Below are 15680 nucleotides of genomic sequence, written 5' to 3'. Positions count from 1 at the left end.
GGCAGGTGTAGTTGGTGCCACTCCTGGTGTGTCCTGGAGGACTGGGGCCTGGAAGCGGGCACAGGACACAGCACAGGGGCAGACATGCCAGGGGGGCTGCTGGCAGCAAGGGCCTGCAGCCCCAGCAGGAGAGGAGTGGGGGATGCACCAGGAGGGCCTTCAGCACCAGTACCCCCAGGCTGGGGAGAGTGTGTGTGTGTCCCTGCCATCAGTCACACCAGGGCCTGCACCCCCCATCCCTGCACACCACATCCCTGCATACCACATCCCTGCACACCACATCCCTGAACCCCTGCATCCCCCACCCCTATGTCCCATATCCCCCATCCCTGAATCCATGCATCCTCCATCCCTGCATCTCCTCCCTGCATCCCCCCCATCCCTACATCCCTGCACCTCTGCATCCCTGCTTCCCCTGTCCCTGCATCCCCCATCCCTGCATCCCTGATTCCCCCATCCCTGCATCCCCCACCCCCATCACTGCACCCCCCAGTGATGAGAGATGTTCCTCAGGGGTCAGTGCTGTGACCAGTATTTTTGGCATCTGTCGGTGACATGGGGGGTGGCATCGGTGCCACCTTGGCAGGTTTGAGCTGTGTGGGGTGATGGACCATCCCGAGGGACCTGGACAGGCTGGAAAGGTAGGACCATGAGAACCTTGTGAGGCTCAACACGGCCAAGAGCCAGATCCTGCAAATGGGTGGGGGCAATTCCCAGCATCAGTCCAAGATGGATGGAGCAGCATGAGGAGAGGGGCTAGGAGTGCTGGAGCAAGTCCAGAGGAGGCCACAGAGGTGGTGCAAGGGCCACACCAGTGTGACCAGCAGGGCCAGAGAGGGAATGGTCTTCCTCTGCTCTGCTCTGGTGAGACCCCCCTGAAGTGCTGGGTCCAGCTCTGGGGTCCCCAACACAAGAAGGACATGGAGCTGTTGGAGCGAGTCCAGAGGAGGCCACAGAGATGTTGTGAGGGCTGGAGCAGCTCTGCTCTGGAGACAGGCTGAGAGTTGGGGTTGTTCAGCCTGGAGAAGAGAAGGCTCTGAGGACACCTTAGAGCACCTTCCAGGACCTGAAGGGGCTACAGGAAAGTGGGGGAAGGGCAGGGAGTGATGGGATGAGGGGAATGGTTTCAAGCTGCAAGAGGGGAGATTGAGATGAGATCCTTGGAAGAAATTCTTTGCTGTGAGGGTGGTGAGACACTGGCCTGGGTTGCCCAGAGCAGCTGTGGCTGCCCCATCCCTGGCAGTGCTGAAGGCCAGGCTGGATGGGGCTTGGAGCAACCTGATCTAGTGGGAGGTGTCCCCCCTGCTCATGGCAAAGGGTGGGACTGGATGAGCTTTGGAGTCCCTCCCACCCACACCAGTCTGGGACTCTGTGATTCAATGACACCCCCCCTGTCCCGCACTCCCCTCCCCCATGGGCCCTGCTTGGCTCTGGCTCTGGGTGATCCTGACGCTGATCTTGGGCCCATCCCAAACCTTCCATCCCCAGCCGTGGTGGGAGAGGGGCTGAGTGTGGGGCTGAGCCCCCTGGTGCTGCTGCTCCCTGCTTGGCTCCAGAGCCAGGCTGGTGGGTGCCAAGAGCAGGCGTTGGGTGGGGGGCCCATCTGCAGGGCTGGGGGTTGGCCTTCCCCACATGCAGGCAGGTGGCACCTGGCGATGGGGGCTCATGGCCACGGGGCGTTGCAGTCCTGGGGCACCACAGCCGTGGGGCACTGCAGAAGGGAAGTGTTTCCGCAGCGGCCAGAAGGCAGCAGTGCCGGCGCCCTCCATGGCCGCCGCTGGATGCCGAAGCTGTCTGGCCGCCAGCCTCGTCCCCTCCCGGGCCTCCCCCTCATCAGCCCCCTGTCCCCTCCCTGCCGGCCCCCCCCCGGCCCCTCGCCTCCTTCCCGGCTCCCCCCTCCATGGCCTCTTCCTGCCTTGGCTGCCGCTGCCGGCATCTTCTGGGGTTCAGGTGGAACCGGCCTCGCCACCAAACGCACCAGGGGCTCCATGTGCTCCGCGGACCCCAGCACGCCGCGGTGCCTGAGCCCACCTGGGCACTGCAGTGCTCTGGCAGCTGGGCATGGTGGAATCTGGCTCCGGCGCCGTAACCCTGGTCTCTGTCCCCTGCTCGCAGGGGGAAGAGGATCCCGAGGAGACCCCGAGCAAGGAGGAGAAATCGGAGCCAGGGACAGCCATGAGGAAAGCCGGGCGGCCAGGCCGCAAGCGCAAACACACGCAGGTGAGCCACCAGCACCAGGAGCCCCCCCGCCTGCCAGGCAATGGGGCAGGGCTGCGGGGCCAGCACCAAGCCCTCGTGGGCATCCCCAGCTCCATCACACCGAGCTGTCTGTCAGAGCCACCAAAATGGGGAGCGCTGTGATGGGCACAGAGTGCCGTGACCATGCTGGGGCGTCGCGGGGTGCTCGGGGCTTTGGGCGACGTTTGGTGGGACATAGGGATGGGGAGACCAGGATGGGGACCCTGGGATGGGGACACTGGACTGGCAGAGGTGGTGGCTGAGCATGTGATGCGTGGCTCCATCAGCATCCCTGTCCCCATCCATGTCCCTGTCCCTGTCCCCCAGCCCTGCAGTAGGGGACAGAGGGGCTGAGCACCCTGAGGACACAAGCGGGACCAGGCGCCGTCGCTGTTGTTGGTTGTCAAAATACTCTGGAAATGTTTCTGGACACAGAATGGGATAATCCTGTGCTGGGTCATGTCCTCGTCCCTGCCGCCTTTCCCCATCCCTCCTGCCTGTCCCCATCCCCACTCTCTGTGCCAGTCCCTGCTGCCTGTCCCCATTCCAGTTCCTTGTCTGGACCTGCCGGGGTGGTTGGGCTGTGCTGGGGCGGGGGTGGCCATTCCGGTGGCCAGACAATGCTGGCACTGGGACAGACCGGGAAAGTGTCGGGAACAGCCAGGCCCTGGGAACTGGGAGCTCTCTGGCCATCAGAGCAGGCAGCTCTGGAGCCCCCCCCGGCTCCGCTGCACAGAGCAGGGTCCTGGCTGGCAGTGCTGGGACACCAGGACTGCTGTTGCCCATCCCAGCACATTGCCCTCTGCATGGCTTCAGCTGCTGAGTGAGCAGAGCTGCTGCACTCCCCAGGCTCTCCCAAACCCCGCTGGCAGTGCCAAACACCACCAGAATTGCCACACCACCCCCCCCTCCCCAGCACTGCCAAAACCTCACTAGAATTGCCAAACCTCCCCAAGCACCATCAAACCTCCTCCAGCACCACCAAACCTCTCCCTGCAACACCAAACCTCCCCCAGCACCACCAAACCTCCCCCAGCACCACCAAACCTCTCCCTGCACCACTAAACCTCTCCCTGCAACACCAAACCTCCCCCAGCACCACCAAACCTCCCCAAGCACCACCAAACCTCTCCCAGCACCACCAAACCTCTCTCTGCACCACTAAACCTCTCCAGCACCACCAAACCTTCCCCAGCACCACCAAACCTCCCCCAGCACCACCAAACCTCCCCAAGCACCACCAAACCTCTCCCAGCACCACCAAACCTCTCCCTGCACCACTAAACCTCTCCAGCACCACCAAACCTTCCCCAGCACCACCAAACCTCCCCCAGCACCACCAAACCTCTCCCAGCACCACCAAACCTCACTGGCACTGCCGAACACCACCAGCACTTTTGCAGCATGGCCAAACTCTGCTGGTTCTGCCAAATCTCTCTGGCATTTCCAGGAGGCTGGGAAAGCCCCAACCAGGCACAAACTGCTAAAAATATCCTCCCACTGGGGAGCCCTGTGGGGCCAGTGCCGGCACCTGCTGGCCGTGTTGTGTTGGGCCATGTTGAACTATGCAGTGCCGTGTTGAGCTGTGTTGAACTGTGCAGTTTTGTGTTGGGCCATGTCATGCCATGTTGAGCTGTGTTGGACCGTGCAGTTTCGTGTTGGGCCATGTCACGGCAGGTTGGGCTGTGTCATGTTGGGCCGTGCTGTGACACGTTGGGCTGTGCCATGTTTAGCTGTGTCATGACGTGTTGGGCCATGTCGTGCCATGTTGGGCTTTGCCACATCGAGCTGTGTTGGGCCATGTCAGGTGCCATGCTGTACTGTGTAGGGCTGTGCCATGTTGGGCTGTGTCATGCCATGTTGGGCCATGCTGTGCCGTGTGGTGCTGAGCTGTGCTGTGTTGAACCATGTTGTGTTGGGCCATGATATGCCATGCTGGGCCATGTTGTGCTGTGTTGGGCCACGCCATGTTGAGCTGTGCCATGTTGGGCCGTGTTGTGCCATGTTGGGCTGTGCCATGTCGTCCTGAGCTGTGCCGTGCCATGTGGTGCTGAGCAGTGCCCAGCAGTGCTGTGGCTCCCAGATGGTGCCTGAGGCCTGGCACTGCGATGCCACCATGGCCAGTGGCTCCAGGGCCAGCGTTGCAGCCAGCACCAACTCCCTGGCACCTTCCACCTGGCAAAGGGAACACAGCCAGAGGCCACCACCTCCCCGTGTGCCCCCCTGGGCTCAGAGTAGGGGTCCTGTGGGGTTGGAGCTGCCATCGGTGCTCCAGAACCAGGGTTGAGGACCACAGGGCATGAGGTGTCCCTGTTCCTGGTGTGGGACTGGTGTGGGGCCGTGCGTGCCGGCAGGTCCCAGCAGAGACTCAGCCTTGGCCAGGGCCCAGTGTGGGGAGGGAATAGGGAAATGACTGCAGCCATTCCCAGGCCTGGAGGAAGAGGGTGGGCGCCAGGAAGGCAGAGTCTTCCCAGACTCTCGCCGGGGACAGGGACAGGGACAGGCCACGAGGAGTAGAACTAGGGGGTCCAGGGCTCCCTTTCACTATCCCAGCACACGCCAAGCATCCCAGTGATCCCGGCACCAGTGTCAACCCAGGTAGGGAAGCGGCAGCAGAGCCCCCGCAGCCCCAGCAAGCCCTACCTAGCTCCCCCAGCCCCACTCATGCCCCCAGCCCCTCCAAGCCCCACTGAGCCCCCGCAGTACCACTGAGACCCCCCTCCTAGTCCCCAGCCCAGAGCATGTTCCAGCCTTTCCCATTTCCTCCTGGGAAGCTCAGGATTGTTTCTGTGCAGGATGCAGCCCTGGCATGGGGGGTGGGAGCAAGGCTGGGGGTGACCAGGACCCTGCCAGCACCCCCTGACCTGGCCAGGGACACCAGGGATGGCAGCTGGGGATACTGGAGGGGTGGCAGCTGGGGACCCTGAGGATGGCACCCAGGAGACCCTGGCAGAGGGCAGCTGGGAACCCTGAGGGGTGGCAGCCAAGGACCCTGGGGAATGGCAGCTGGGGACCAGGGACTGTGGGCACCCTGGCTGGTGCCAGGCCTGGCTGTCGGTTTGGCATTGGCTCCAGGACACCCTGTCACCTTATGGGGCATCCTGGGGACATGCTGTTTGCTGGGGACACGCAGGAGGGTCTCCCAGTGCCACCCCAGGTGAGCCCGTGCACCCCAGAGCAGAGCCAGGAGGGAACTGAGCATTCTCCACTGCTCCCCATCTCCTTCTGTCCTGCTCCTGAGATTGACATGGTTGCGTGTCCCGGTCCTGAGGACCTCATGGCACCATGACCTAGTCCTGAGGTTGTGATGGCATCATGTCCTGCTCCAGAGGGTGCTGTGGCTTTTCTTTTCCTTATCATAAGGATGTTGTGATGGAGTATCCTAGTCCTGAGGGTGTCATGGTTGTGTATCTTAGTCCTGAGGGTGCTGTGACAGTGTGTCCTGCTCCTGGGCAGTCCTGGTTTTTGTGGGCGACACAGCAGCGTGTCCTCGTCGTGAGGGTGCCATTTGCACCTCGAATTCTGGGCTCAGTTTTGGGTAAGAAGAGAGACTGAGGGGCTGGAGCATGTGCAGAGAAGGACAATGAAGGGTCCAAACCATTCTGTGGGGCTGTGGTTCTGTGATGTCCATGTGTCCTGATCCTGAGTGTGCCATGGCAGTTTTTCCTAGTCCTAAGGATATTGTGGTAGTATGGCCTGGTCCTGAGGGTGCCATGAGTTCATGTCCTTGTCCCGAGGGTGCCCCAGCTCCATGTCCTGGTCCTGAGGTTGCCATGGGAGTGTGTCTTGGGCCTGAGAGTGCCTTGGCAGATGGTCCTGGGCCTGAGGGTGTCCTGTCCACATGTCTTGCTCTTGAGGGTGCCATGGGAGTGTGTTCTCATCCTGAAGGTGCTACACTGGTGTGTCCTGCTCCTGAGTGTGTCATGATGTTGTGTTCCAGTCCTGAGGGTGACATGGTGGTGTGTCAATGTCCTTGGGGCCATGGTGTCCTCGTTTTGAGAGTGTCACTGCAATGTGGCTTTGTTCTAAGGGTTTATTGGCCACTTGTCCTGGACTTGAAGCTGCCATGGCTGTGAGTCCTGGTTCTGAGTGTACCATGGTTTCATGTCCTCATGGTGTCACCTGCATTTGTCTTGATCCTGAGGATGTTATGACCATGTGTCCCAGTCCTGAGGGAGTCACAGCAGTATGTCATGGTCCTGAAGGTGTCATGACAGCATGTCTTGGGCCTTGATGGTGCCATGGCCTTCTGTCCTGGTCCGGAGGTGTCCATGGCATTGTGTCATGGTCCTGAGGGTGTCATGTCCATGCATTCCAGTCCTGAAGGTGCCATGGAAATGTGTCCTGGTCCTTTTGTCCCATGGCAGCGTGTCCTGGTCCTGCAGGTGCCATGGCAACATGTCCTCATCCTGAGGGTGTCACAGCAGTGTGTCCATGTCCTGAGGGCTCCATCGCCATGTGTCCTGGTCCTGAGGGTGCCATTATAACCCCATCCCATCCTGCAGGCAGCTGCGCCCCAACCTCCCTGAGATGCCAGAGGTGGAACTTGGTCTTTTTGTTACTTTGGTCCCCAGAGCTGTGTCCCTGGGGGTGTGGGCTGTGGTCCTGGGGACACCTTCGTGTTGTGCCACTTGCAGTGGGGGAGTGGGGCCAGGGACTGGACACAGAAGGTGGTGGTTCGGTGGTGGTGGTGGCTGGTGGGGTGCAGGCCAGAGCCATGTCCCCTGGCCATAGCATCATGGAATGGTTTTGGTTGGAGAAGATCTTTTTAAGATCCTCGAGTCCCACTATTACCCCAGCACCAGGAGGACCTTGGGGCCTTTCTCTCTCATCCCATAGTTTCCCATCTCCTTCCCGGCAGGCGGAGAGCAGTGACACCCCCAAGGACACAGCGGCCATCCCCAAGTGCCCGGAGGCCACCCCGGCCGAGCCGCTGCCCAACGGGGACGTGGAAGGGGATACTGGTGGCCAGTGGAAAGAAGGTGACAGCAGCCCCAAGGGCGGGCGGGCAGAGGAGGAGGAGGAGGAGGAAACAGAGAGCCTGGGGGACGGGGAGGCGGGACGGGGGCTGGAGAACGGCCGCTGCTCCCCCAAGGAGGGCCTGGACCCCCCCACCGAGGAGGGGGAGCTGGTGCCCTCTGACCCCCAGAAGAAACGCGGCAGGAGGAAACTCCTGGAAGCCACCGAGAAAAGTAAGAGCCTGGGGACACGAGGGACTCCCAAGGACCCCCCAGACCCTCTGCACACCTCAGATCCCCCCGGAGTCCCCTAAGCCTCTGGACCTGCCAGACCCTCTGAACCCCTTAAGCCCTTAGACCCTCTGGACTCCTCAGACCCCCCTGGAGTCCCTCAGCTCATCCTATCGTGGCTGGTCCTGGTCCCAACAGGGGCTGCTCACCCAGACCCCTTGGTCCCCTGGACCCCCAGGCCACCCAGACTCCCTGGATACCCCGCACTCCCTGACCTCCAAAACCCCTGGACCCTTTGGACCACTCAGACCCCTCTGGATCCCCCTGCTAGTTCCATCATGGTTGGTTGTGGTCCCCATGGGGGCTGCACCTCTGCCCCCGCTGGACCTACTGGACCCCCCAGAGTCCCTGGACTCCCCCAGGCCCGCTAGACACCCTGGACCCCTCAGAGCCCCTGGACCACCCAGACCATGCAGGCCCCCTTGACCCCCCAAGTCCTCCAAGACCCTCAGATCCCCCTGGACCCCCCAGATTCCCTGGACCCGCCAGCTCCCCCGGACCCGCCAGCTCCCCCAGCTCATCCCATCACGGCTAATCTCCAGGGGCAGAGCAAGAGGGTCCAGGCACAGTGCCGGGAAGGGGCTTAGGAAGGGTCCCAGAGGTCCTGGAGGGCAAAGGACATCTGGGCTGGGGTAGCACGGGTGTCACTGGCACAGGAGGTGACACCGGGAGTGCCAGGAGTGGCACCAGGCTGCCTAGTGCAAGGGACAGGGACGGGCTGGGAAGGGTCTGGGGAGAAGCCACAGAAACGGGGAAGGGGCTGGAGCAGCCTGTGGGGAGGGGCCGAGGGGGCTGGCTTGGAGCTGAGGGAGGCACAGCCCAGCGTTCCCAATGACCCTTAGTGTCCCCTGGTGTCCTCCAATGTCCCCAGCACTCCCAGCTGGGCTCTCAGCCACTCTCTCCTGCTCGAGCCTCTGCTCCTGGGGTGGGGGCAGCTGCCCACCCCCTTGGCAGGCTTGGTCCCCATGTGCCAGCTGTGAGGAACCATCCAATGTCACCTGGAGCTAGGCGGGGACCTGGGACACTGCCTGAGGGCTGGGGGGGCACTGTGGCTGCAGCAGAACAGGGTGAGGGTTGGGATGGGGAGGGGACACTGGGGTGACAAGGGGACACCAGGCTGGGGAGGGGGCTCCAGGATGGAGAGGGGATACTGGGGTCCTGACTGAGCCCTGACTGCCCCAGCCCCCACAGGGGCTACTCCCTGAGACACCCTGAATGCCCTAGAGCCCCCAGACTCCCAAGACCCCCCAGACCTCCTGTGCCACCCCCCAGACCTTCCAGGCTCCCTGGATCCCCCAGACCCACTGGACCTCCCAGGCCCCCCAAGCCCTCTGGACCCTTCCAGACCCCCTGAATTCTCCAGACCTCTGAAACCCCCAGATCTCCCAGAATCCCTAGATCCCCTGGGCTCCCTGGGCCCCCCAGCCAGGGCACAGGGTGCAGCCAGCTCAGGTCCCAGCATCCATGATCCCCCCGGGAGCAGGGGCCAGGCCCCTTGCTGGGCTCAGGGGTCCCTTGTCCCCCCACAGGGCCGGGGGCCCCCGGGCAGCCTCCCTGGCTGACAGTCCCCCCCCAGATGATGACCCCACTCTGCTTTGCACAGGCAACAAGGAGGAGAAGGAGGAGAACAACTTCGACACCCTGAAAATGGAGGCGAGTACAGCCGGGGGGCTGCGCCACGGGACCCCCACCCCCAACAACCGGCATCCCTGGCAACTGGCACCCCTGGACCCCCACCAACCAGCACCCCCAGATCTCTGGCACCCCTGGACCCCCACCAGCCAGCACCCCTGACCCCCAACAACTGTCACCCCCAGACCCCTGGCACCCCTGGACCCCCAGACTCCTGGTAACTGGCACCCTTGGACCCCCAGCAACCAGCACCTACAGACCCCTGACCACTGGCACCCCCCCAGCAATTGGCACTGCTCAACCCCCAGCACTTTCAGACCCCTGACATGCAGCAACCAGCACCTCCAGGCCCCTGGCTGCAGTGACGGGTCCCTGGTGGGGACACAGCCAGGCATCAGCTGGCACCGAACCGTGGCTGTGCCATGGACCCAGCTCCATCCAGCTCTGCCAGTGGGACAGTGCTCGTCAGGGTGAGCAGACCTGGTGCCATCCCGGGGCAGATCCAATGCCAAGCTGGGGCAATCTGGTGTCATCCTGAGGCAGACCTGGTGCCATCCCAGGGCAGATCCAGTGTCGGTGGTGGCCATCATGGTGCATCCAGATGTGTGCCAGAATACGTGTGCCACATGTGTGCCCCCATGCCCTTCTTCATGGCAGCCCCCAGCCCCTGGCTCTGTCACCCCCGTGGTGGCCATTGCCATGCCAGGGCTGTGTCCCTCACCCTCTCCACAGCTCTGCTGTCCCTGCTGGTGGCCATAGCAGTGCCAGGGCCATATCCCTCACCCTCTCCATGGCTCTGCCGTCCCCGGTGGTGGCCATGGTGGTGCCAGAGCTGCGTCCCTCGCTCTCTCCATGTCGCTGCCATACCTGTTGGTGGCAGTGGCGGTGCGGGGCCGTGTCCCTGACCGCTGTCGCTGTCCCCTGGCAGGGCTCCCGCGGGAGGCTGCGCGGGGGGCTGGGCTGGGAGTCGAGCCTGCGGCAGCGCCCGGTGCAGCGACACACCTTCCAGGCTGGGGATCCCTACTACATCAGCAAGAGGAAGCGGGACGAGTGGCTGGCACGGTGGAAGAGGGAGGTAAGGGAACCCCAAGGGGTCGAGGGGGCGACGTGGAGGTGGGGTGGGGCCAGGGCTGCAGCTGGCTGCAGAGATCTCGTGGTCCTGAGGGTCTGATGGCTCCATGTGTCCTGGTCCTGAGGGGGCTGTGGTGGTGGGTCCTGATCCTGAGGGTGCTGTGGTAGTGGGTCCTGGTCCTGAGGGTATCATGGCTCTATGTCCTCATCCTCATGGTGTCATCTCCATGTGTCCTGGCCCTGAAAGTGCCATAGGAGTGTGTTTTGGTCCTCAGAGTGCTATGGTGGTGGGTCCTGGTCCTGAGGGTGCCATGGCTACTTGTCCTGGTCCTGAGAGTATCATGGCTATGTGTCCTGGTCCTCAGGGTGCTGTAGTGGTGTATCCTGGTCCTCAGTGCATGGCTTCAAGTCCTGGCCCTGAGGGTGCTATGGTGTTGCGTCCTGGTCCTCAGGGTCTCATAGCCGTGTGTCATGCTCATGTAGGTCTCCTGGCCTTGTGTCCTGGTCCTCAGGGTGCCCTGGTTCCTTGTCCCATGGTCCTCAGGGTGCCATGGTGGTGTGTCCTGAGCCTCAGGATGTCATGACCATGTGTCCTGGTCTTCATGGTATCACTTCCAAATCATCTGCTCCAGAGGGCACTATTAGTTGTGTATCCTGGTCTTGAGGATGCTGTGACATTGTGTCCTCAGCGTGTCATGGCAGCGAGTCTTGGTGCTGAGTGTGCCGTGGTGGTGTGTTCTGGTCCTCATTGTGTCATCTCCATTTGTCATGGCCTGAGGGTGTCATGTCATGTGTCCTGGTCCTCAGGGTGCCATGGCAGAGTATTCAGGTCCTCATGGTGTCATCTCCTTGTGTTTTGGTCCAGAGGGTGTCATGGCTCCTTGTCCGGGTCCTCATGGTGTCACCTCATTTTGTCTTGGTCCTGAAGCTGCTATGGCACTGTGTCCTGAGGTTGTCATGGCACTGTGTGCTTGTCCTGAGATTTACATCATTGGCTGTCCTGGTCCTCAGGGTGACATGGCAATGTCCTGGTCCTCAGGGTTTCAGGGCCATTTACCCTGGCCATGAAAGTGTCACATCATTGTGTCCTTCTCCTGAAGATGCCCTGGCCATGTATACTGCTCCTCAGGGTGTCATTGCCATGTGTCATTGTCCTGAGGGTGCCATGCCATTGTGTCCTCCTGAGGACCTCAAGGCACCATGCGTAGTCCTGAGGGTGCCATGGCATTGTATCCTGCTCCTGAAGGTACCACAGCAGTATTTCCTGGTCCTCCTGCTGACACATTCTTGTGTCCTGCTCCTGAGGAGCTTATGGCACCATGTCCTAGTTTTGGGGCTGTTGTGGCATCATGTCCTGCTCCAGAGGGTGTTGTGGCATTGCTTTGCCTTAACATAAGGATGTTGTGTGGCATGTCCTGCTCGTGAGGGTGTCATGGTGTTGAAAGGAGGTTGGAGCAAGGAGGTGTCAGTCTCTTCTTTCAAGGAACAAGCAGCAGGACAAGAGAAAACAGCCTCAAGTTGCCAGGGAGGTTTAGATTGGATATTGGGAACAGTTGGTTCCTGGGAAGGGTTGTCAGGCCCTGGCCCAGGCTGCCCAGGGCAGTGGTGGAGTCCCTGGAGGGATTTCAAAGCTGTGTAGCTGTGGTGCTGAGGGACATGGTTTAGTGGTGGCCTTGGCAGTGCTGAGTTAATGGGTGGACTGGGTGATCTGAAAGGTCTTTTCTAACCAAAGCCATTCCGTGACTCTCAGGGTAGTTGTGACACTGTTAATGCAGGGCCCTTCCTTCACCCAGGGGTCATGCCAGGGTTTGCTGGGATGTGCCGGGATGCACTGGTATGTCCTGGGATGTGCCAGTTCTGATGGTTCTCTGGGGAACCACCATGATGCAGCCAAAATCCACATGGGCCCAGCCCTGGCACAGGGCAGGGCTGGCACAGCCCCGATGTCCCCATGGGGCACAGGGCAGGGCTGTCATGCTCCATGGCTGTGCCGGACACGGCACTGGTGACTTTCCCTCTCTGATGTCCCCAGACTTGTCACTGGTCACTTCTGGTGTGTTTTTAGCCAGCAGAGTGGCCGATGGTGTCTCTTGTCCTCAGATGGTGCCAGGGCACAGCCTGGTTCCACCATGGCAGGGACACCTACTGCCCATGTCCTTGGTGTGGGGAAGGAGCTGCCTGGTGGGGTCCCAGCAGCTCAACTGGGGCCACCAGGCTCCTGGGGACAGGGATGGGGATAGACTGGTCCTCTCCAGCCCCCTCCACCCCCCTCCCCCCTCACCCTACGGAGCCTCCAAGGGCCATTGCTGCCACTTGCTAGTGCCAGGGCTGTAGCCAGAGCCAGAACAGGCAAATCCGGGCACTGGGCTTGCTGTGTCCGTGCTGGGACACCCTGGGGACAACGCAGCACCTGACCCCGCGGCAGCCATGGGATGGGAATGGGGTGGGGATAGGATGGGATGGGGTTGGGGTGGGGATGGAAAAGGGGATGGAGATGGGGAAGGGGTGGAAGTGGGATGGAGATGGGGATCGGATGAAGACAGAGATGAAGATGGGAATGGAGATGGGGAAGGGACAGGAGATAGGGATAAGATGGGGGCTGGGGATGGGACAGGGGCAGGGAATGGAGATGTGGTGGAGATGGGGAAGGGGCAGGGATGAGGACAGGGAATGGCGATGGAAGTGGGGCTGGGATGGAAATGGAGATGATGGGGGTGGGGATGGGGCTGTGGCCCAGGGCAGGATTGTCCTGCCGTGCCCCCTTCTCCTCCCCCACCTCCCTCCCCTGCCCCCCGGAGCTGATCTTGGCTCTAACGACCCTGGATGGGAGATTTCCTACCCCCATTCCCGCCCTCTGCCCGAGGGAATTAGCACCTTTGTCCCCTCCTTGTCACTCGCCTGTCCCTGCCCGGGGACAATTCCTGTCCCGATTGCTTTATCCCAGGTACCCAAAGCAGCTTTGTTCCTCCGGGGTGGGCAGGGAGAGCCGGAGGGGACAGTGACACTCGTCTGGCGTTGTAGCGGCGGTCTTGGGGTCCCTTGGGATCCCTTGGGGTTTGGCAGCCTCTGGGCTGGGGATGCAGCCGCACACGGGGGGGTGACAGCCACGTGCCTTTGTCCCAGCACTCTGCAACACAAAAGGGGTCCCGCAGCTGCGGAACCACCGCTTGGCCTGTGGACCCTCGGGGACCCTCCGCTGCTGGGGGGACACGTGTCCCGAGTGCAGGGGGTACGGGGGAGCGTGGGGGTTCGAGGTGGGGGGAATGTGCTTGGGGCTGCGTCTTGGGACATGTGGCTTCTTGGGGACGTGTTGGGGACATCGTGCTGCCGGGGGACGTCCTTGCGTTGGGGGGCCACTGGGGATGCAGCCTCAGGCAGGCGTGGAATGGGACGGTTTGGTCCAGACCAGTCCGGTACTGGTGAGTGCCACCGGGCTGAACTGGGCGATGGGGTGCCAGCGCAGTGCCCATAATGGGCTGAACTGGTGCGGCGGGGCCCGCGCCACCCAGTCCCCAGCGGGTGACCACTGGTGCCACCGGGCCGGTGGGGGGTGGGGGGTCGGCCGGGCCCTCCGGGTAGATTCCTGCCGTGCCGGGCCCGGCCCCCCCGGGGCGCCGCCAGCCCCGCACAAAGAGCCGAGGGGGGTCGCGGCCCCGGACAAAAGGCGGCGGGGCCCGGCCCGGGGCGGGGAGGCGGCCCCTGCCCAGACCCGACCGGACACGATCGCTGCTGCCTGGGCCGTGAGTACCGCGGGGCTCGGCCCGGGGACGGGGGAGACACCGGAGCCGCCCGGGTCCGGGCCAGCACGGGACACCCGGGCCGAGCCCAGCTCAGCCGAACCAAGCCGGGCGAGCCGAACCGAGCCTAGCCGAGAGAAGCCGGACCGAGCCGAGATGAACCGAGCCGGCCGGAGCCAAGCCGAGCCCAACCGAGGTGAACGCAGCCGGACCGGAGCCGAGCCGGGCCAGGCGAGGCCGGGCGGACCCGGGGGGGCGATCCGGGCTGTCCCCTCGGCGCGCGCGGCCCCTCCCCCCGCAGCCAACCAGCCGGGCCGAGAGGCACCATGTGACCGGGGCGCCCAGACAAAGACCCGCGGCCCGGCCCGGCCCGGCCCGGCTCAGCCCCGTGCGACTCGGCTCAGCTCGACTCGGTCCGGCTTGATACGGCTCGGCCCGGCCCGGCCCGGCCCACCGCGGCTCCCAGCCCGCATGGGTAGGTGGCCACCCTTGGGACGGTGGCTCGGCTCGACTCGGCTCAGTTCGACCCGGCTGAGTCCCGGCACTTCCCTGCCACGGCCGATCCGGGCCCGGCGGAGCTCGGTGTCCCGAAGTGTCCCCGGAGCCCGGCTCAGCCTCTGGGTCCGGCCCGGCCCGTCTCGGGCGGTTCCGGACACTGGGGGCGGGGGCCCGAGAGGGGGCACCGGTGACCCGGGGGCGCGGGCGGGCTGCCGGGGGGCGACAGCCCCCCATGGGACCGGCCTTGGGAGTCTGGGGGTCAGGGCTGTGTCCTCTGGAAGGGCCGGGGGAATCCCCGCATGAGGACCCAGTGCGGCAGCAAGGCCCTGGGGGGCGTTTAGGGCGGCCTGGGGGTCGAGGGGGACCGGCTCCCAGGCCCTGGGGGGGTGACATACGGTGGCTCCAGGGCAGGTGCCATCGCTCTGCCGGCATTCCTGGGCACGGGGAGGGCAGGGGTGGTGTCCTGGGGGACCCTTGTCGTGGCTGGGGGGGGGGGGGACAGAAAGCGGGCAGCCCCCTGGAGGGGACACACCGCTGCCACCTGCTTCCCCCCAGAGGGAAACTGAGGCATGGCAGCCAAGGGAGCACTTCAAGGCGCACCAGGGGAGGGGAAGGGGGCTGGGGGGGAGGTGGGTTCAGGTGCGCTGCCCACTCCTTCATGGGGGGCTGCCAGCCCCATGACAGGAGCCGGTGCCCTCCCTGCCCTGACCTGTGTGTGTCCCCGTTGTCTCTGTCCCCAGGCAGAGAAAAAGGCAAAAGTGATCGCTGTGATGAACGTGGTGGAGGAGCCGCCGCGGACCGAGCCACAGAAGGAGGAGGAGGCCAGCCCCCCCCCAGCCTCACAGCAACCCACCGACCCTGCCTCACCTAACGTGGCCACCACTCCTGAGCCAGCAGTGGCTGATGCTGGTGACAAGAACACCTCCAAGTCAGCCGACGATGAGCCTGAGTATGAGGTGAGGGCAGGGGACAGGCTGGAGCGGGGGGGTGGTTTGGGGGAAGGGGACATATGGGCACCCCCTTGCCCTGGTGACCCTCCTGCTGTCCCCTTGCTGCACAGGATGGCCGGGGCTTTGGCATTGGTGAGCTGGTGTGGGGCAAACTGCGTGGCTTCTCCTGGTGGCCCGGGCGCATCGTGTCCTGGTGGATGACGGGCCGGAGTCGGGCGGCCGAGGGCACCCGCTGGGTTATGTGGTTTGGTGACGGCAAGTTCTCAGTGGTAAGTGGTGGGCAGGGGTCCTGTGCTGTCCCCACG

The 15680-nt window shown here is 63.3% G+C and overlaps 1 protein-coding gene across 1 annotated transcript in view; it reads left to right on the top strand.

Moving 5' to 3' along the window:
* DNMT3A (DNA methyltransferase 3 alpha) overlaps nucleotides 1-15680 on the top strand; it is a 35031-nt gene that overhangs the window by 7465 nt on the left and 11886 nt on the right. Inside the window, exons 3-8 of the mRNA XM_051615671.1 lie at nucleotides 2116-2220; nucleotides 7100-7430; nucleotides 9091-9140; nucleotides 10048-10194; nucleotides 15166-15381; nucleotides 15486-15644. Of these exons, the coding sequence (XP_051471631.1) occupies nucleotides 2116-2220; nucleotides 7100-7430; nucleotides 9091-9140; nucleotides 10048-10194; nucleotides 15166-15381; nucleotides 15486-15644 (1008 nt within the window). The remainder of the gene's footprint in view (nucleotides 1-2115; nucleotides 2221-7099; nucleotides 7431-9090; nucleotides 9141-10047; nucleotides 10195-15165; nucleotides 15382-15485; nucleotides 15645-15680) is intronic.

This window comes from Apus apus, chromosome 3, assembly GCF_020740795.1.
Source record: "Apus apus isolate bApuApu2 chromosome 3, bApuApu2.pri.cur, whole genome shotgun sequence".
NCBI lineage: Eukaryota > Metazoa > Chordata > Aves > Apodiformes > Apodidae > Apus > Apus apus.
This window is presented reverse-complemented; position numbering and strand designations above follow the sequence as displayed.